The 20277-nt window shown below is 47.4% G+C and overlaps 1 protein-coding gene across 4 annotated transcripts in view; it reads right to left on the minus strand.

The window, feature by feature from the left end:
• LOC128405126 (ultra-long-chain fatty acid omega-hydroxylase) overlaps positions 1-20277 on the minus strand; it is a 34294-nt gene continuing 14017 nt past the window's right edge. For all 4 annotated transcript variants that reach the window (XM_053371361.1, XM_053371360.1, XM_053371363.1 and 1 more), the window contains 10 exons: positions 17303-17356; positions 13978-14105; positions 11513-11634; positions 10087-10354; positions 9082-9148; positions 7333-7462; positions 5208-5341; positions 2075-2139; positions 1300-1382; positions 1-397 (listed from right to left, as the gene is read on the minus strand). In XM_053371361.1, the coding sequence (XP_053227336.1) occupies positions 220-397; positions 1300-1382; positions 2075-2139; positions 5208-5341; positions 7333-7462; positions 9082-9148; positions 10087-10354; positions 11513-11634; positions 13978-14105; positions 17303-17356 (1229 nt within the window). In that variant the 3' untranslated portion in view covers positions 1-219. The remainder of the gene's footprint in view (positions 398-1299; positions 1383-2074; positions 2140-5207; positions 5342-7332; positions 7463-9081; positions 9149-10086; positions 10355-11512; positions 11635-13977; positions 14106-17302; positions 17357-20277) is intronic.

Raw genomic sequence — 20277 nt, forward strand, 5'->3', positions numbered from 1 at the left:
TTTTATGGTCAAGACACTTCATCTTTAATGTAGCACAAAATTATTGCTAGCGCCTTCACGAAGGCAAGACGGAAACGAGGGCTCAGAGGCAAAGACAATTGAGTCGTGCCTTCCATGTCGTTTGAGGCAGAGGGCTCTCTGGCCACCATAAATCTCTTTGCACATTACGGTGCAGGCTGAAACTGGATCAGAGACTTCCAATCTTCTGCATCTCCCCGATCATTGCTGGGTACGCACTGGCTCCACCTGTAGCCACAGTCCATTTTCTGCCCGTAGAATTAATGCTGGCAAACGGCGCACGGCTTGGCTCTCATCCAGCCTCACCACAAACCTCAGCAGGGTCAAGGCCAGGGCCACCTTCAGCTCCGACATAGCAAAGTTCTGCCCGATGCAGTTCCTGCAAACAATAAAGAGGTCAGTGTCGTGGAAGCCTCCCCAACATTCCTTCCCCCACCACACTGCCAAGAGGAAATACAGTGGTACCTCGGGTTACAGACACTTCAGGTTACAGACTCCACTAACCCAGAAATAGTACCTCAGGTTAAGAACTTTGCTTCAGGATGAGAACAGAAATCGTGTGGTGCGGCGCAGTGGCAGTGGGAGGCCCCATTAGCTAAAGTGGTGTCTCAGGTTAAGAACAGTTTCAGGTTAAGAACGGACCTCCAGAACGAATTAAGTTCTTAACCTGAGGTACTACTGTACTAGTAATGTCCAGGGAAATCTGGACGTATGGCAGCCCTATCGTCATGGCTAGTAGCCACTGAGAGCAGTCTCCTTCATGGTTTGATGTTATGTGCCCATAGATGAACTGTTTACATTTTTACAGATCAGCACTGGAGAATTCTATCCAGTGATAACTCCCCCTTTCACACAGGGACCAAAATAAAATCAGATGTCCCTGACCGCGAGCACTTTCTGGGGGAATAACTGCGGAAGGAGAGGGCTTTTCATAGAATCAGAGCTGGAAGGCGCCATGAGGGTCATGGCATGCAGGAATCTTTACATCCCACATGGGGGCTCGAAACCACAACCCTGAGATGAAGAGTCTCGTGCTCTACCGACGGAGCTATTTCGCCTGCAGCAGTCTCCTCCATGAATTTGTCTAATCCTCTTTTAAAGGCCTCCAGGGGGAGGGGGTTTGATAGACTGACTGTGCACAGCGTGAAGGACTTTCTTCTTCCAAGAGGAAGTGGCCACTGTCAGTATCATCTAGGCCAGAATATCTCACGATACCCTGCAGTAGCCGACACTCAAGAAAATTAAGACCTGGCTCCAGGAGGCTCGTGAGTTCTCTGTTACCTGGGTCCCGCTGAAAAGGGCACGAAGGCCAGCGGCGACTGGTTCTGCAAGGCCTTCGGTTCAAAGCGGTGTGGGTTATAGACCTATAAGAACAAAAACAGACTGAACTTATGGGTGGCTGGAAAGAAGGTAGGTAGCCATGTTGGTCTGATGCAGTCGAAATATATATAAAAATTTGTCCAGTAGCACCTTAGAGAGGGACGCGGGTGGCTCTGTGGTCTAAACCACAGAGCCTAGGGCTTGCTGATCAGAAGGCCGGCGGTTCGAATTCCTGCGACAGGGTGAGCTCCTGTTGTTCGGTCCCAGCTACCCACCTAGCAGTTTGAAAGCACATCAAAGTGCAAGTAGATAAATAGGTACCACTGCAGTGGGAAGGTAAAAGGGTGTTTCCGTGCGCTGCTCTGGTTCGCCAGAAGCGGCTTAGTCATGCTGGCCGCATGACCTGGAAGCTGTCTGTGGACAAACGGCGGCTCCCTCGGCCTATAGAGTGAGATGAGTGCGCAACCCCAGAGTTGTCTGCGACTGGACCTAACGGTCAGGGGTACCTTTACCTTTAGCACCTTAGAGACCAACTAAGTTTGTTCTTGGTATAAGCTTTCGTGTGCATGCACACTTCTTCTTCAGAAGAAGGAAGAAGCAAGGCAGTTGGGAGTAAAAGAAATTAGCAACACGACCTACTGAGTCCTCCTAGAGGAGGCCCCACGCCCAGGAAAGGGTCCCAAAGGGTCCCAAGGGAGAGGGGAAGAAGCAGAAAATGCACAGCAGAAACCGATACCTCAGGCTCTGGCCAGACGGCGGGGTTGTGATGGGTTCCGAAGATACTGACCAGGCAGATATTCCCTGGGGAGAGAAGAGTTTCTAATCAATGTGTGGATATGCACACAATAGAGAATACCACGCACAAGATGTTGGGTTGTTGTTTTTATTCTGATTATATATGTTGTGATCTTTTCTGCGAACCGCCCTGAGACCTCTGGGTATAGGGTGGTACATAAACTCCATTATTATTATTATTATTATTATTATTATTATTATTATTATTATTACTGTTCTGCTCCAAGAAGAAGAAGAAGAAAAGAAGAAGACTATGGACTCAGCTTAAGAGCTGCTGTTAACTCTTTGCAATGGTACATTCTGAGCAAAAATTGCTCCACATCTCTGTTAGTGTTGCCGGCTCTCAGGATCTTCTTTTGGCTGGGGCGGTCGTGGGGTGTGGCGGTTTCCATGTACATCATCATCGTCATCATCATTTATTATTTATACCCTGCCCATCTGGCTGGGTTTCCCCAGCCACTCTGGGTGGCTCCAACAGAATATTAAAAGCACAATAAAACATCAAACAATAAAAACTTCCCTAAAGCCTTCAGCTGTCATCTAAAAGTAAGATAGCTGTTTATTTCCTTGGCATCTGAAGGGAGGGTGTTCCACAGGGCGAGTGCCACTACTGAGAAGGCCCTCTGCCTGTAACCTTACTTCTCGCAGGGAGGGAACTGCCAGAAGGCCCTTGGAGCTGGACCTCAGTGTCCAGGCTGAACGATGCAGTGTTCTGTTGATGCAGCGGGGCTTCGCTTTCCTCTCCTCTCTCTGCACACCCTCAACGTCTTTTCCAGAGGGTCAGCCAACCATCTGGAGCAGATGTTAGGGGTGAGCAAGGTAGGAGCCAAGTCTGGGGCATCCCACCTGTAGCAGGAACCCCCCCACCCCAATCATTCTGTTTGTACAAACTTCACACACACACACACACACACTCACACACTACATACACCACATTTCTGTTATAAATTCATAGAAAATCAACCATACATCGGATTTGCACTGTTCCATTTTATTTTACTCCATATGACAAGAACTATCAAAGGGGGGTGGCTTGGTCCTGGTCAGCCATAATCCCTTCACCGTCTCAGCACATCCACAGGAGCCCTGCCCAGTTGCTATGCCAACCCTGATGATCCCAGACAGAAGACAATCAAGATCACAAAGAACTTGCATATGGGAGTGGATTCAGCATGGACTGAAACAAAGGACAATGATCAGATCTTCCCTCTGGGGGCAGGAAACTGCAAACTCCCCTTTGTCTCCTGGAAGTGACTCATGGGGAGGGGGGAAAGGAGGAACTAGCCAGGTGACAGGACACTCAGGTTACCACCAACTCCTCCCTCAACCCCTCCTTTCTGTAATGTATGCATGATGTTTCTGGGGGTGGGCTTGACCTAGAGGAGGGGAATTTCAAAAAGTTTTTATAAGACCTTGCACACTATTTTTCTGGGTCTTTCCTCTCTCTTGCAAGTGAGGGGAACACCCTGTTGCAACAGTTCAATAAAGGCCAAGCCTACAGGCTGCTGTTTTGCTCCAAGTTATCCTGGTTGGTGTCTTTACTTTTTGTCCAAGGGAGCCCTCGGATTTTTCCGGTAACACACCCACAAGACAAAGGAAGGTCAGCAGTGGATCCAGAGGCCTAGCTTGCTGCGGTTACAAAAAGAGCCCTAAGGACATACAAACACTGCAAGCTTCTCAGCACTATGGTATATTCAGTGGTATGTTCCAAGGATTAACATACCATTTACTTGTCACTGGTAATCACCCGTGGAACATACCAACATGAATGCTGCTGTTAAGTGTCCTGGATCGTCCTTTTGGTGGAAAAGCAAGGTAAAAAGTCAAAACAAAAATGTTTTTATAAGTTGCTGTCACTTAGGTCCAGACTATATATCACCAGGGAGACATGATAGCGTCTCTGAGCCGTCTCTCCCTCGTATCTTTTCGTTAATGTGCTCTTGAAAATGCACAACCTGATCCCACCATGTGTTGCCTGATCTCCTGAAAGTGGAAGCCAAAGAAGCAGAGCAAAGGAAAAGGAAAACAACTGAAAGCAATTAATGAGGCTGAACTTCTTACTAATGTCCTTCCTCAACACTTTTAGATTCAAAACCATGCCAGTAAACGAATGATGGGGGGGGGACCATCCCCTTCCCCATTTTCTGATATGATTTTGCATCAAATACGGCTTCTGATGAATCTTACAACTTGTAATTATAGATTAACCTGGACTGAAAACATGTACCTGAAATCATTTGAATTTTTTTTACATTAAGTTCAGTCATACCTCATGTTATGTTTGCTTCATGATACGTTTTTTCAGGTTCTGTCCCGCGACGACCCGGAAGTACCGGAAAGGGTTACTTCCGGGTTTTGCTGTGTGCGCATGCGCAGATGCGCAAAATGACATCACGCGCATGTGCAGAAGCGGCGAATCACGACCCGCGCGTGCGCAGACGCGGGTTGTGTTCTTTTCAGGTTGCGAACGGGCCTCCAGAATGGATCCCGTTTGCAACCAGAGGTACTACTGTAATTGTATACTTAAAGACTTCACGGTATAAGAGTGAGCAAGCCAAACAAGCAACCCAATTCCTGCAGGACATTCTGAAGTACGGACTTAATTCCCTACCGCCAATTTGAATACCTTTAGGGCTCACGGCCTCCTGCCCACCTAGCAGTTTGAAAGCACGTAAAAGTGCAAGTAGATAAATAGGTACCGCTCCGGCGGGAAGGTAAACGGCATTTCCGTGTGCTGCTCTGGTTCGCCAGAAGTGGCTTAGTCATGCTGGCCACATGACCTGGAAGCTGTATACCTGCTCCCTCGGCCAATAAAGCGAGATGAGCGCCACAACCCCAGAGTCGGCCACGACTGGACCTAATGGTCAGGGGTCCCTTTACCTTTACCTTTACCTAGGGCTCAACGGCATCTTTCGTTCTGACAGGGCAGTAAAAATACAACAGCACAGCAGCACCTTTGGCCTCAAACTGCCGCTGCTGCAGGATGTAGCAGTGGGGGAGGGGAGGAGTCTACCTGCCAGGTGCTGGCACAGGGCATGACGCCAACTGTCATGGGATGGGCTGAGGTCAGGTACCTTTGGGGATGATCTTTCCATCAGGCAGTTTCACATCCTCGGTGCAGCGGCGGGAAACGGCCGTGACTGGTGGGTGGAGGCGCAAGCTCTCTTTAATGCACATGGTGGTGAAAGGCATCTGGGACAGGTCTTCCCTGAAAAGAGGAAACATCACCGTTACTGTTTATGACGGCCAACTGGCATAATGGCATCACGGAACCATAGAGTCGGCGCATTATAGCATCTGTGTGCAGGGCTACAGGTGGCAATCCCTCTACTCTTTCTCTTCCTGCCTTAGGGATGTAGTGTGGATGTTGCATTCTGGGGACCTTGGTAGGGAACTGTGGCGTTTGCCTCCTAGGTGGGTCATAAGGAAAGGGTTAAAATGAGTGTGATGTGATTGGCCAGTGAGAATGCAAGTGGGGAGTAAAAGTTAGAGTGGGAGGTTTTGAAAGTCAGTGGAGGTTTGGGTTGTTGACAGTTGAGGTTTGGGAGTTTAGAGTTGAGGTTTGGGAGCTGAAGAAGGAAGAGGGAGGAACAGGCAGTGGGTTGGTAGAGTTGTATTGTGAGAAAGAGTGAGAGGAATTGTTAGGTTGAGTCATATAGATAGTTGGAATAATCAATTTGGAGTTGTTAGGAACTAAGATTAAGAAACTGACAAGAGAAAAATAAACTGAAACCATACGCTTGTTCCTGCATTTAAAAATAAACTTGATTATTTGTTAATGTTAACAACTGTCTGGACTCTGTGTGTCCCCGTGAGAAACAGGGTGGTGGCAGCGAAGAAAGCAATCACAGTGGTGGCACAGGGTCAATAGACCGTCAAACGTTCGGGGGCCCTGTGTGATCGCCACAGGAACATGTGGGAAACTGCTACAAGATAGCCTACCTTAAGCCTGTGTTGACTGCATGGTATTGTTCTTGTTGAAATGGGTGCCCCTCGTCGTGTTCCCCTTTCCCTCACTTCAAAATAGGGAATGAGAACAGGAGTGGTGCCAAAAAGACACACCGTTCGAGAGTTTTCGCTGCGGAAGCACAAATAATGGCTCCTGCAGACTTTCCCTATACTGCATAATAGAAACATAACTGTTCTTTGAGATTTGTACGCAAGGCTTTGTGTTTGTTTGTCAAAATGCTGGCTCTACAGCAGTGGTCCTCAAAGTGTGGGGGTGGGCTGCCTTGGGATGCTCAAAATGTCAGGGGAAAATAAGAGTCTTGAGGCAAAAGGAACCTTCCTTCCATCAGAAGCATAGGCATACTTGGGATGAATGCCTCCATGGCAGGGGATCCACGTTGGATTTGTGAGGGTGGCTGTTCCACCTAATCAAATTTGGGAAGAGCTCTGCTTATAGTTTCAATATCGTTTCCCACTGTGGTTTTAGGCAGGCCAGATATACCCAATTACAGTGGTACCTTGGTTTGCAAACAGAATGCGTTCTGGGAGTCCATTCGACTCCTGGAACCGTTCATAAACCAAAGTGTGGCTTCCGATTTGCTGCAGGAGCATCCTGCAGCCAATCAGAAGCCACGGAAGCCACACCGGACGTTTGGCTTCCGAAAACCGTTCGAAAACTGGAACACTCACTTCCAGATTTTGATCGTTTGGGAGCCGATTTGTTTGGGAGCCAAGGTGTTCAACTGCCAAGGTACAACTGTATACTCCTCTTCTCATGTTGGGTGGGAGAATAACAGACCCAGATATTAAACAGCAGATAGTATCTGCACAATTTTGAACACAGAACCTTTTCCCGCTCACCAGATGACCGTGCTGAGCTGAGGGATCCAGAAGTGTATTTAGAAAGGAGACGTAAGATCAGATTTGAGGAGTACCACTTGGCACACCAGATTCATAAACATAATATGCTGAAAGATGCCTTTTAGGAAAAATAAGCACAGGAGATCTACAGAGGTGTGTCAGTGAAGCTACGCTTTGTCAACGCTCAGCCATTTTCATTCTCATTGGCAAGACTGGATGAAATGAGAGCCTAGCACTCAGTCCTCTGTGGATTATCTGATTTTCTAAGCTGTGCGCGTGCAGATGGACATACATGCACAAAAACATTAAACTGCATTGTAGATGAGCAACCCACACCTGGGCTCAGTTCCACCTGCCACCCTCTTGATTGCCCACTTCATGTCCCATCACCATTCAATCTCCTCTGTCTCCCGGCCTCGCAGCAGATTCTGAATCTCTTCCCGGCACTGGTCTTGGTAGTTGGGATGTCGAGCCAGGTTGTACAGCACCCAGGACAAGCCGCTTGCTGTCGTGTCGTGGCCTGCGGGGAGGGAGAGTGAGTGAACTCACAGAAGAGGCATGCAGGGTCCCCTGCCTGATCACCTGGAGCTTCAGCGCAACCACAGCACTGGCTGACAACAGAAGGTCCAACCAGGGAAGATTTCTCTGGACCTGCAATTGGCTGTAAATACCATATTTTTTGCACCATAGGGCGCACCGGACCATAGGGCAAACCTAGTTTTTAGACGGGGAAATCAATAAAAAACCTCCCCCCCAGCCCAAAGAGCAGTGTACAAGCGGCGCACAACCTCTCCCTGCCGGAGGGGTTGTGCGCGGCTATGGAACAAGCCAAGGCAGCGAGCGGGATGGATCCCGCTGGCTGCTTTGGCTTCCTCTTTAGCCCCGCGCAATCCCTCCCTGCCGGGAGAGGCTGCGTGGAGCTAAAGAAGCCATAGCCCCATGCAGCCTCTCCCTGCCAGAGGGGTTGTGCGCGGCTATGGCACAAGCTTGCATTCGCTCCATAGGACGCACACACATTTCCCCTCAATTTTTGGAGGGCAAAAACTGCGTCCAATGGAGCAAAAAATACGGTAGTACCAAAAGTTGGAAGATCTCAACTGGAGAGGACTGAGCTGCAACCCCAAAGTAAAGCTGGAGACCTACTACCCCTGAGCACAAGGAAATTATTATTATTATTATTATTATTATTATTATTATTATTATTATTATTATTTCTACCCTGCCCATCTGGGCAGCTCCCAACAGAACACTAAAAACAGAATGAAACTTCAAGCATTAAAAACTTCCCTAAACAGGGCTGCCTTCAGATGTCTTCTAATAGTAGATAGTTGTTTATTTCCTTGACATCTGATGGGAGGGTGTTCCACAGGGTGGGCGCCACTACCGAGAAGGCCCCCTGCCTGGTTCCCCATAACCTCACTTCTCAAAGTGAGGGAACCGCCAGAAGGCCCTCGGAGCTGACCTCAGTGAACGATGGGGGTGGAGACGCTCCTTCAGGTATACTGGGCCAAGGCTGTTTAGGGCTTTAAAGGTCAGCACCAACACTTTGAATTTTCCCCGGAAACGTACTAGGAGCCAGTGTGGATCTTTCAGGACCGGTGTTGTATGGTCTTGGCAGCCACAGCAGGTCACCAGTCTAGCTGCTGCATTCTGGATTAATTGTAGTTTCTGGGTCACCTTCAAAGGATCATCCAGTTGACAAAAGCATCTATTCCCAGAGAGCCTTGCGCTCTCTCTCTCTCTCTCCCCCTCTCCCCCTCACCCCCAGCTGCACATATAACCCCAGAGTGTGGTTTTTACTGAAACAAAAGTATTGTGTCTCAGGAAACCAGCACACAATGACTGACCTGACCCCAATGGCTGTGGATAAAGGCTGCAGTTTGTATGCAGCAGAACTGGGGCAACACCAGGTCAGAACCACGGACAGCACACAATGATCCTCTCTGGGAAGTATTTCACCTCATGGGGGGGGGGGGTCGGAACACATAATTCAACCCCTCCTAAACACTCAGTTGCTGAACATGACCTGAAAATCCTCCTTGTCCTTCTGTGACTTGGGGAAGGAATTGTGCCCTGTTTCTGTCACCCCAGGGAGATACTGCAAACGGTGACTGACCAGACCCAATCCAGGCACCTCACCTTCAAACATGAAGGTGTCAGCTTCAGCTGTGATGTCAGCATCAGACAAGTGATGACCCTCTTCATCCTGCAAGCACAAAGGGAGGTGTTTGCAACGACACAAAGACCCGTTGATAGTCTCACAAGCATCTCTGCCAGGGGAGGGCACCAGGGTTAGACCACTGGTTAGTGTAGCTCAGGCTTCCTCAAACTCAGCCCTCCAGATGTTTTGAGACTACAATTCCCATCATCCCTGACCACTGGTCCTGCTAGATAGGGATCATGGGAGTTGTAGGCCAAAAACATCTGGAGGGCCGAGGTTGAGGAAGCCTAGTGTAGCTCATCTCCACACTGACTGGAAATGAATCTCTGTAATGGACTACGCAGAAATACATAACAGCAAGGATTCGAAACCTGCAAGACCAGAGATTCACAGAAGATTGGAACAATTATGCGAATTACTTGAAGAGCAACTGTAATCAACAAATTATGCTAGTAGGACTACAAGAAGTTTTGTAAGGAAGAATATATGAAATATTGCAAAGAAGAGAGACATTAGTTATGATAATTAAAAGTAATAGTGAAAGTAAGAAATGTAAATTAAGTGGAAAAGATTTGAAAATTTTCAGATGTGATTGACGAAAGTCGGGGAAAAAATTGTATAAAATATAAAAGTATGTTTTATTATTGTTGAAAATGATATGTTAAAAAATTATTTATATATATATATATATATATATATATATATATATATATATACACATATATATGGGGAAATGAATCTCTGGGGTTTCAGATAAGGGACCTTCCTCATGTAACACAGATGGTTAACCACTGAGCTATGGCTCTTCCATTTCCTTGTCCCCAAATAGCCTGGTCTACCTCTTCTATAAGCCACAGGGTTAAGCTTTCCCAAGTTGACACCAACCTTCCTCTTTAGACAGGACATCAATTCCCATAAAACTCCCCTCTTCCATAGACAAGGAGCCACACTGTCCCTTTCCTTGTCCTCTTTCTGACAAGTACCTTTGCTAACAAAAGAACATCAATGAAGTCCACGGTTTTGCCTTGCTTGGATTTGAGCCAGGCATCATCCCCCAAGCGGCTATGTGCCATTCGTCGCTGCTGAATCACATTGGCTGTGAAGCGGTGCACAGTGTCACATGCACGGCGGAAGCGGCGGCCGTTCGTCGATAGATAGTAGAGCCAGTCAAAATGGTGGATCAGGGCATGCTGCCGCAGCACGACAAGATTGCTGAGTTCCAAGATGGCAGCAATGTAGTCACTTGATTTCCTGGAACATATAACAAGTCTACTTGTCAGGAGAAGACATGGGAGGAAGTCTCAGCAGAAGCTGTCCAAGGGAGTCTGAGAACAGGTTCTTTGGGGAACATTGTTCAGGTCTTGACATGGCCCCAGTATGAGAAGAAGAAGAAGAAGAGGAGTTTGGATTTGATATCCTGCCTTTCACTCCCTTTAAGGAGTCTCAAAGCTGCTAACATTCTCCTTTCCCTTCCTCCCCCACAACAAACACTCTGTGAGGTGAATGAGGCTGAAAGACTTCAAAGAAGTGTGACCAGCCCAAGGTCACCCAGCAGCTGCATGTGGAGGAGCGGAGATGCGAACCCGATTCACCAGATTACGCGTCTACTGCTCTTAACCACTACACCACACTGGCTCTCAAGTGTGCAAGCAAGCAGCACAGGCCCAAACAGCTGAAAAACTCCCCCAAAGATTGAACATTTAACAGGTAACAGTAACTGTTTCTCATTAGCACTGAAACTGCAAAAAGCCTCGGCTTTTGCTCTTAGAATGCCCACGGAGAAACATCTAGTGAAGTACTGTCAATGGATACTTGTGATGCCCCAATAACACAGGTGTAGCACCATGCCAGGTGTTTACTCCTTGGTAAATCCCTCTGAGTTCAATAGCGTCCCAAGGCAGCCCTCTGCTTCGTGAACCTGCTGCAGACCAACACAGCCACCCTTCTGAGTCAAATACTTTTGTTTCTTCCTGTGCAAACATTTAAGGCATTGTCAAAGCTGCTGAACTATTGCGGATCCCTGCAGACACACCTTGTAGGGATTTCCAAGGAACACTTGTTTACATCCCGAGGAAGCCCCCTGCCTACTGGATTGCTACGAGAGCGACTCATACACACCATTTGCTATTCTGTCACGTAACATAACCTCGTATCTTTTTCTGTGGGGGAGAAAGAGCATCTATTTTGAGAACAAGCAGGCAGTTCCTCCTTCTCCTGAGTCCTGGTTTACCCTCTCCTCCCCGCTTCCACAGGCTTTCCAGATCCTTATGATGTTGGGGCTACAGCACTGAAGCTAGCTTGCTCCAGAATCAATGGGTAAAGGGCCTTGTGGAACAACCTAGAGGCTGGGCGACAAAGGATCTGGAAAGCCATGAGTTCCCCCAGCGTTCCTTCTGCCAGCCTACTCACTCTTGGCAGTTGCTGTCGTAGCTGAAGACACATTTCTGCAAGCTGTCCAAAGTCATGAGGCTGATGTGCTCAAACATGTCAATGGAGGCCGGGCCTGCCGAGGTCAACCTGCGCCACTTGGCCTGCCAAAAAATGGAAGGGGAGAACAAGAATCAACATTTTGGAAGGCAGCAAATGAAAAGTATGGCGAAGGACTGACCAGTGAGGTGACACAGCACGGGCAGAAGGGCAGCTGGGGAAGGCCCAGGCAGGGGACAGAACCACATTACACAGTGGGTGCAATGATGGCAGACAAGTGAAGCTGAGAGAGAGAGAGAGAAAGAAAGAAAGACAGACAGACCGACCGACAGACAGAGATGCTAATGTTCAATATCTATGCGGGAAAGAGCTGAAAACAGAACTTTCTTTCAGCAGCTGACTGTGTAGCATCCCTACTGCATGGCCCCTTTGAGGCATGCTTCCATGTCATGCTTACATTATATTCAAGCACGCACAGCCCATGCATACACATTTATCAACATTAAAAATGAAACATGAGTTTATTCAGTGCTAACTGCAGGTGTGGCATTCTAAAGTAGAGGAGCAAAGTAGGATTCAAAAAGTGCAATTACTTTACAGGCACACCCCTGCAAAGCCCTTCAAAACTGCTTGAGAAGCGGTAATATATTATACTGTTGCAGCACACTGTCAGCAAGAAAATAGTGAGTGGGGAGGCAACTGAAAAAGCAACTGAAAAAGAGTTGTTTAGTTGTGTCTGACTCTTCGTGACCCCATGGACCAGAGCACGCCAGGCACTTCTGTCTTCCACTGCCTCCCGCAGTTTGGTCAAACTCATGCTGGTAGCTTCGAGAACACTGGCCAACCATCTCGTCCTCTGTCGTCCCTTTCTCCTTGTGCCCTCCATCTTTCCCAACATCAGGGTCTTTTCCAGGGAGTCTTCTCTTCTCATGAGATGGCCAAAGTATTGGAGCCTCAGCTTCACGATCTGTCCTTCCAGTGAGCACTCAGGGGTGATTTCTTTAAGAATGGATAGGTTTGATGTTCTTGCAATCCATGGGACTCTCAAGAGTCTCCTCCAGCACCATAATTCAAAAGCATCAATTCTTTGGCGATCAGCCTTCTTGATGGTCCAGCTCTCAGTTCCATACATCACTACTGGGAAAACCATAGCTTTAACTATACGGACCTTTGTTGGCAAGGTGATGTCTCTGCTTTTTAAGATGCTGTCTAGGTTTGTCATTGCTTTTCTCCCAAGAAGCAGGCGTCTTTTAATTTCGTGGCTGCTGTCACCATCTGCAGTGATCATGGAGCCCAAGAAAGTAAAATCTCTCACTGCCTCCATTTCTTCCCCTTCTATTTGCCAGGAGGTGATGGGACCAGTGGCCATGATCTTCGTTTTTTTGATGTTGAGCTTCAAACCATATTTTGTGCTCTCCTCTTTCACCCTCATTAAAAGGTTCTTTAATTCCTCCTCACTTTCTGCCGTCAAGGTTGTGTCATCTGCATATCTGAGGTTGTTGATATTTCTTCTGGCAATCTTAATTATGTCTTGGGATTCATCCAGCCCAGCCTTTTGCATGATGAATTCTGCATATAAGTTAAATAAGCAGGGAGACAATATACAGCCTTGTCGTACTCCTTTCCCAATTTTGAACCAATCAGTTGTTCCATATCCAGTTCTAACTGTAGCTTCTTGTCCCACATAGAGATTTCTCAGGAGACAGATGAGGTGATCAGGCACTCCCATTTCTTTAAGAACTTGTCATAGTTTGCTGTGGTCGACACAGTCAAAGGCTTTTGCATAGTCAATGAAGCAGAAGTAGATGTCTTTCTGGAACTCTCTAGCTTTCTCCATAATCCAAAAGCATACAAACCTTCAATACTAAGATAGGTACAAGAAGTGGGAGTAGCTGGGACATTGCAAGTGTTCAAACCCCCCATTTGTAAAACATAAACTTACTGAAAAGCTTGGATGGAGAAGTGAGTTTCCCAATGTCAGAAAACTCAAAATTACTATTTTTAAAACAACAACAACAGCACTGAGTATTTGAATAAAACAAGGAGGTAGGGTGAAGTTTCTCTCTGACTAAGTGTTCCTTTGCGGGTATCCCCCCCCCCCACTTAAAAATCACAATCTCTACAGCAATTATAGAGGAGAGGAATGCCCTGAATGCTGACACACAAGTTTCCCAGGCACAAGGCACAAGTCTTTGATCAGAGTACATGACAAATGGAAACAACAGAAAGAATGCAGGCCATCTCTTCCAAACAGAAAGCAAGTGTGCATTGACTCTCACACACAAGGTCATGCAGACGATCCCCAGTTCATATAAATTCCAGGGTAGAAAGCAACCCAAAACTGGTTGCACTGCACACATAGTGCTGAGGCAGAGCGATGTGTAAGAGCATGAGGAGAAGCACATGGAGCGGAAGCGCATTAGCATGAGTATTTTGAAGGAGCTCACGTGCATGATGTCTGTGCTCTGGTTGAAGAATTTCATGTAAGGCTTCAGGATGTCAAAATGAAAAGCCGGGGTGAGCATCCGCCGATGTCGTCCCCACTTCTTTCCACCGCTCAGAAGTAGTCCATCGCCTGGCACAAGGAAGCAGAGGCTCATTGAGGTGCATTATCCTGGCAGCAGAATGGCCTGCCTGCAGCCAGTGAGACTCCCAGAAAAGATGAACTGCTAGGTCCACAAAACCACACCCCAAAGATCAAAATATCCACCCTGATGGGAAAACATGGGTGGAACTGTGCAGTGCTCAATTTTGCCTAGGTATACCACTAGTTATACTAGTAAAAAAGGAAAGGGTAAAGGACCCCTGGACGATTAAGTTCAGTCAAAGGTGACTATGGGGTGCGTCACTCATCTTACTTTCAGGCCAAGGGAGCCGGCATTTGTCCACAGACAGCTTTCTGGGTCATGCGGCCAGCATGACTAAACCACTTCTGGTGCAATGGAACACCGGGATGGAAACCAGAAATGGAAATGCTGTTTACCTTCCCACCACAGTGGTACCTACTTATCTACTTGCACTGGTGTGCTTTCAAACTGCTAGGTTGGCAGGAGCTGGGACAGAGCAATGGGAGCTCACCCTGTTGCGGGGATTCAAACTGCTGACCTTCTGAGCAGCAAGCCCAAGGGGATCAGTGGTTTAGAGCACAGCGCCTCTACTAGTAGCTGATGGTCATGAAAGATAAAAGCGGAATTGCCATATTCAGGCACAAGATACCTCCATCAGATGCTGCGGACTAAGAATGAAGGACAGGCACCGGATCCTACCCTTGTCTGGCCACCCTGGGATTATCTGGCTTGCTCCTCCTGATAGGCAGCATGTTGAACTGCATGAACTACCCTGAGCTCAGAGGACATTAATCTGGTGGGGTTGTCCAGGGAGACTAAGGGGCGTCACTGTGGATGCAATATTATCTCTTCGCAAGGAAATTCTAAAGGAACAGATACCAACTTGATCTCCCAATCAGAAGTCGATAGACCTGCAGGTAATTAGTTGCCCTAATTAGGCGGCAGTTGTGAAGTCAGCTCAACAATGATGCAACAGCACCTTCGGGAGATGAATAGTGGTAGCTTTCTGGTGTCCACAAATTAGAAGCCTTGCAGAGAATGATTTTATTGCATGTAAAGAGTCTACTGCTGTGTATATCGAGGGGACACCCAACAACTTCTATGAGTGCTTGTTCAAGATTAAATGCATTGTGAGAGGGGAATTTCTGAGCTTGCAACTGGGGAGGGAACTCCCCTCCCTGGTTGCAATGCTTTAAGGGCTCTCACATGGAAGATGGAGCAAGCTTGTTTTCTTCTGCTCTGGAGGGTTGGACTCGAACCAATGGCTTCAAGTTACAAGACAGGAGATTCCAACTAAGGGTCAAGAAAAACTTTTTGACAGCAAGAGCTGTTTGACAGAGGAACAGTCTCCCTCGGGAGGACTCTCCTTCCTTGGAGGTTTCAAAGCAGAAGTTGGATGGCCAACTGCCATGGATGCTTTAGCTGAGATTACTGCATTGCAGGGGGTTGGACTAGATGACCGTTGGGTCCCTTTGAACTCTACAATTCTATGTTCCTGGCTGCTGTTAAAATTCATCCCTGTCTTTAAACAAAAGGCTGATCCAGGTACAAATTAAACTCCCAAGTTTCCCCTTTGTTTGTGGCTCGTCTTGTCTTGTGCTGTAACGCTGGTAAGTCTTATAAGGTAAAGTAAACTCTGTTGTTTCATTGGCTGTAAAAAGGACTCTCATACTGTGCTTTCAACAGGTATGGAAGCACCTTAACCATTTCAGGGTCCTGTTTGATGTCCCTACCCAAGCCCAATCAAGACCTACATTATCTATCACTCCAAAGTGACTGGAAGCTTATGCATGCTAGGATAAGCACTCCATTGGCAGAGGGCGTACAATCCTTTTTGAACTTCTATATTACTGGTCATCCATTGGTGGGTCGGGATAGGAGCACTAGTAAAGGTAAAGGGACCCCTGACCATTAGGTCCAGTTGCGGATGACTCTGGGGTTGCGGCGCTCATCTCGCTTTACTGGCCGAGGGAGCCGGCATACAGCTTCCGGGTCATGTGGCCAGCATGACTAAGCCGCTTCTGACAAAACCAGAGCAGCACACAGAAGCACTGTTTACCTTCCCGCCAAAGCAGTACCTATTTATCTACTTGCACTTTGACGTGCTTTCAAACTGCTAGGTTGGCAGGAGCAGGGACCGAGCAACAGGAGCTCACCCCGTTGCGGGGATTCGAACTGCCAACCTTCTGATCGGCAAGTGCTAGGCCCTGTGGTCTAACCCACAGTGCCACCTGTGTCCCACAGTGCAAATATATGGTTAAAAGTTTGAAAATGGGTCCCCAAAGGCATGTTTGGGTGAAAAGCGGGGCCTGGATCTGAACAGGTTGCAGATCCCTGACCGGAAGAATCAGAAATCAGGAAAACCAAAATTTTAATAAAGAATGGGGGAAATATATAATTTATCTTAAAAACCATTGTAAACAGTTAACATTGTTAGTAGGATTAGAATAACCCTTGTAGTTTAATGGTGAATTTTGGATATAATGGGGAGGTAAAAGATTTGGATTACAGTGGAACCTCTACTCACAACCACAATCTGTTCCGGAGGCCCGTCTGGAAGTCAAAACAGGTCGCTGGGAGAGGTGCCGTTGTGCGCAGGCGGCGTTTGCCTGCTTCTGCGCATGTGCAAATGGCAACTGCTGCTTCTGCGCATGCGCGAACGGCGGCAAACCCGCCAGTTACATCCGGGTTTGCCCCAGATGTTGGGCAAAATGGACACGAGTGGAGGCAGGCATAAGAATAGGTTTGACTGTATTATAAAAGATGCAGGAGGGAATGATTAACAATAGGACCCACAAAGGAGAGAAGGGAAGTCCAGGAGATTCTATGGAATCTTGTCTTTATGTTGTATGTTGGATATGTGATTGTAAAACTGTCATTTGAAAAACCAAATGAACAGGTTGCAGATCCCTGTTCTGCATCAATTGCAGAGAACCCCTGTCCCTCCAGATGTTTCTGAACTACCAGCAGCTCCAGCAAACATGGCCCAATGGCCAAGAATGAGGGGAGTTGTGGCCAATGGCCAAGAAGACAGGAGTGCCTGGTGTGCTCTGGTCCATGGGGTCACGAAGAGTCGGACACGACTAAACGACTAAACAACAACATCTGGAGGGCCAAGGTTCCCCACACCTGCTCTACGTACTTATCCCTGGCACAAGAGCTCATGGTCTGACAAGTTTCAGGGGTGGTGGTGGGGGTACCTTACCAAGCCAAGGCTTCAAGAAGCCGTAGAAGAGTTTGTCTTTGGGAGCAACAGAAGCTGTAGGGAAGAGAAAAACAGAAACACGTTCACTCTAGTTCTCTCTTTTTAAAAAAGTTCAGATCTCCAGACATTTAAGTATTAAAGAAATTGAGCATACAATTATTATGATGTTTATTTATATCCTACTTTCCCCCACAGACCGCAACTCAAGGTGGCTTACACAAATTAAAGCAATAAAAATAATTAAAGTGTTTTCAGGGGCACCTCCACTGGGGAGTGGAGCAAGGGAATTGGAACGCCTTCTGCCTAGCAGCACAGAGCAAAAGCTCAGGAAGGGATCATCCCAACCCCAGATATTTGCATCTGCATCAGACTAGAAGCACAGAATGGGCGCACTTGCAGGGAAGCTCACTGAGGCCAAGCAGCCACAAAAATGGAATTATCATCAGATTAAAATAAAATTAAAATAAAATAAAAGGAGCATGGCAAAGATAGCACAGACTTACATTTGCCATGCTTTTATTTTGTTGGAGAGGTGGTGTAGTTGTTTTTATTTTCTTTACAAAAATCAACTTTTCCCTACAGAACTCCACCCTGAGAACATGCAGGGAGCATCCTTGGAGCCATGCTCAGATCCCATGATTTGCATAGCACCCTTCAACGCGCTTTACAAAACCTTCCCTCTCCCATCTCAATTAAAGCAAAATTAACCGCGCAGCATTACATTTTGAGTCTACAGATTAATAGATGCAGAGCATGAATATACACATACACAAGCACACTCCACATGGGACATTCTCATTTCTCTGACAGAGAAGGAAGACGCTGACCCAGTTTTTACGGGTGGGAGGGGGTGTTAAGGGAGGGGTAGTACTTCTGGCGAGGGACACGTCCTGCTCCTTCAGGGCAGTTTGTCCACCTTTGGTCCCCACCCTGCACTCGGCTCTCACCTGCGGCTCCTAGAAGCTGTTGGTGTGACAGCGGCCACACCCTGGGAATGGCTTTGATTGGCCAGCTAAACCAGGTGAGGGTAGCCGATGGGTCTCAAACCCTCAGTGAGTTAGGGACTTCCTCTCCGTGCAAAGACAGGCTCTGGCAGATTGAGCGGACAAAACCAGTAGTGCATCCAGTGGTCAATAAGACGATTTCTGCCCATGCTCTAGAGGCAAGTGAAGGGCAGGTGGGGCTTGTCAACCTGGAAAGCTGGTCCATGTAGGACAGGGGTCAGCAAGGCTTACTGGGCATGGGCCGGATCACTCCTGCGGAGATCCTCCGTGGGCCGGACTGACACAGCACAACACCAGAAATCGCATCTGCGCATGCCCAGACACTGGAAATCGTGCCTGCGCATAAGTGATTTCAGCGTCTGGGCATGCGCAGACATGATTTCTGGCGTCTGGGCATGTGCAGAAGCAATTTCTGGAGAAGCGGAAGATGGTCCCCGCGCCGCACCGGTTTAGCGCAGCGCGCGGGGACTCGCCGAGCGGGCAGCTTGGTTAGGGGGCGGCTCATGGGCCAGTTAAGCGACCCTCATGGGCCACTTCTGACCCATGGGCCTTATGTTGCCGACCTCTGATGTAGGAGAAGGAAAACTCTGATCAAAATCTACACTGCTTTGCAGGATATATTAGGGAGAAGAAAAGGCTAAGGAGTAAACCCTACACAAATCCAAAGTAGAGTCCCTAAGATGGTTGGATGGCACCTTATACGCCTCCTTCCGGCAGCTCCGGCAGCCAAGCTGGTGCCAAACGTTTTGCTCTGCTTTCCTTTGGACCACATCAGCGAGGCCAAAAGGGGGGTCTTGTCGACTGGGCAGCCCAGGACCTCCATGCACATTGCTTAGGCTTGCGCACTGCGGAGGTCCCTTTGGTGCTTCCAATGCAGCGGTCTGACTTCAGCCCCCTGAAGTGCACTGTCTCTCGAGAAAATCAGGTGCCAACAACAACAAACCCAGCTCGGCAGACTAATCATAAATTGTTTTCTGCCAACAAATTGTGGTGGAAAGCCATGATTTGGCGTTAGCTTATGAACCATGGCACGCTTGGTGTTATGTCTGAACCAGATAGCCCTAATTGGTCCAATCCTGTTTGGCCAGTCCACTCCAGACAATCGCCAGGGCACAAAAACCCAACGCAAGAACAGTTGGGGAAACAAAGCAAGCTTTGGAGAAACAAGTTAGAGATTGTTTGCTTCTCTGCGGGACAATTCATGGTTTCCTGAACAAACCATGGTGAAAACAAGCCTTCCTAAAAGCATCTAACAATGTCCCTTTGCAATGATGAGTGGAAGAATTCCTCTGACAAAGCCATGCTGCACATTCAGCTTCTGACAATTGACATTCCATTGTAATTACAGAGAATGCATGATTGGGTCTACAACTGCCAAAGGCTCCAGTGAGAAAATATAATGGAAGCCATCTCCATTGATTATTGATATATCCACAACCAGTTGATTATCATTTTGCATTTATGGCCATGCGTGAACACTATTGCAAATGCGGCAGTTTCCCAAGGCTTCTTGCTGTGTGATATTCCAAATGTGTGTGTTTGTTGTGCAACTCACTTTATTTCCTCTTATTCTTCACATAAAAGAATTGCTCCCTATATTATCGCCAGCTCTCCACATTAATTTCTCTCCCCTCCCCAATAAAGTCACATGTCTAAGATGGCAGTCTGAAGGTCAAAACCTGAACTATGCAGGCAGGCATGGGGCAAGTTGTCAACGGCTCATTGAATTCTATGGACTGAAGCGGATAAGCTGCTTTGAAAATAAGGATGCCCAGTGCTATTTTTCAGAAAAAGAGGTGCCGGAACTCACCACGAACACCTCCCTCATTCTCTTAGAATGGCAATGCTGCCAGAACTGAGCTGTTGTTGTTGTTTTTTTTAAAAAAAATATTATGTATACTTTTCAGATATATACATTTCACTGATTTTACAATCATTTTGACATTTTAAAACTTGACTTCCTTCCCCCCT

This window comes from Podarcis raffonei, chromosome 17, assembly GCF_027172205.1.
Source record: "Podarcis raffonei isolate rPodRaf1 chromosome 17, rPodRaf1.pri, whole genome shotgun sequence".
Classification (NCBI taxonomy): Eukaryota; Metazoa; Chordata; class Lepidosauria; order Squamata; family Lacertidae; genus Podarcis; species Podarcis raffonei.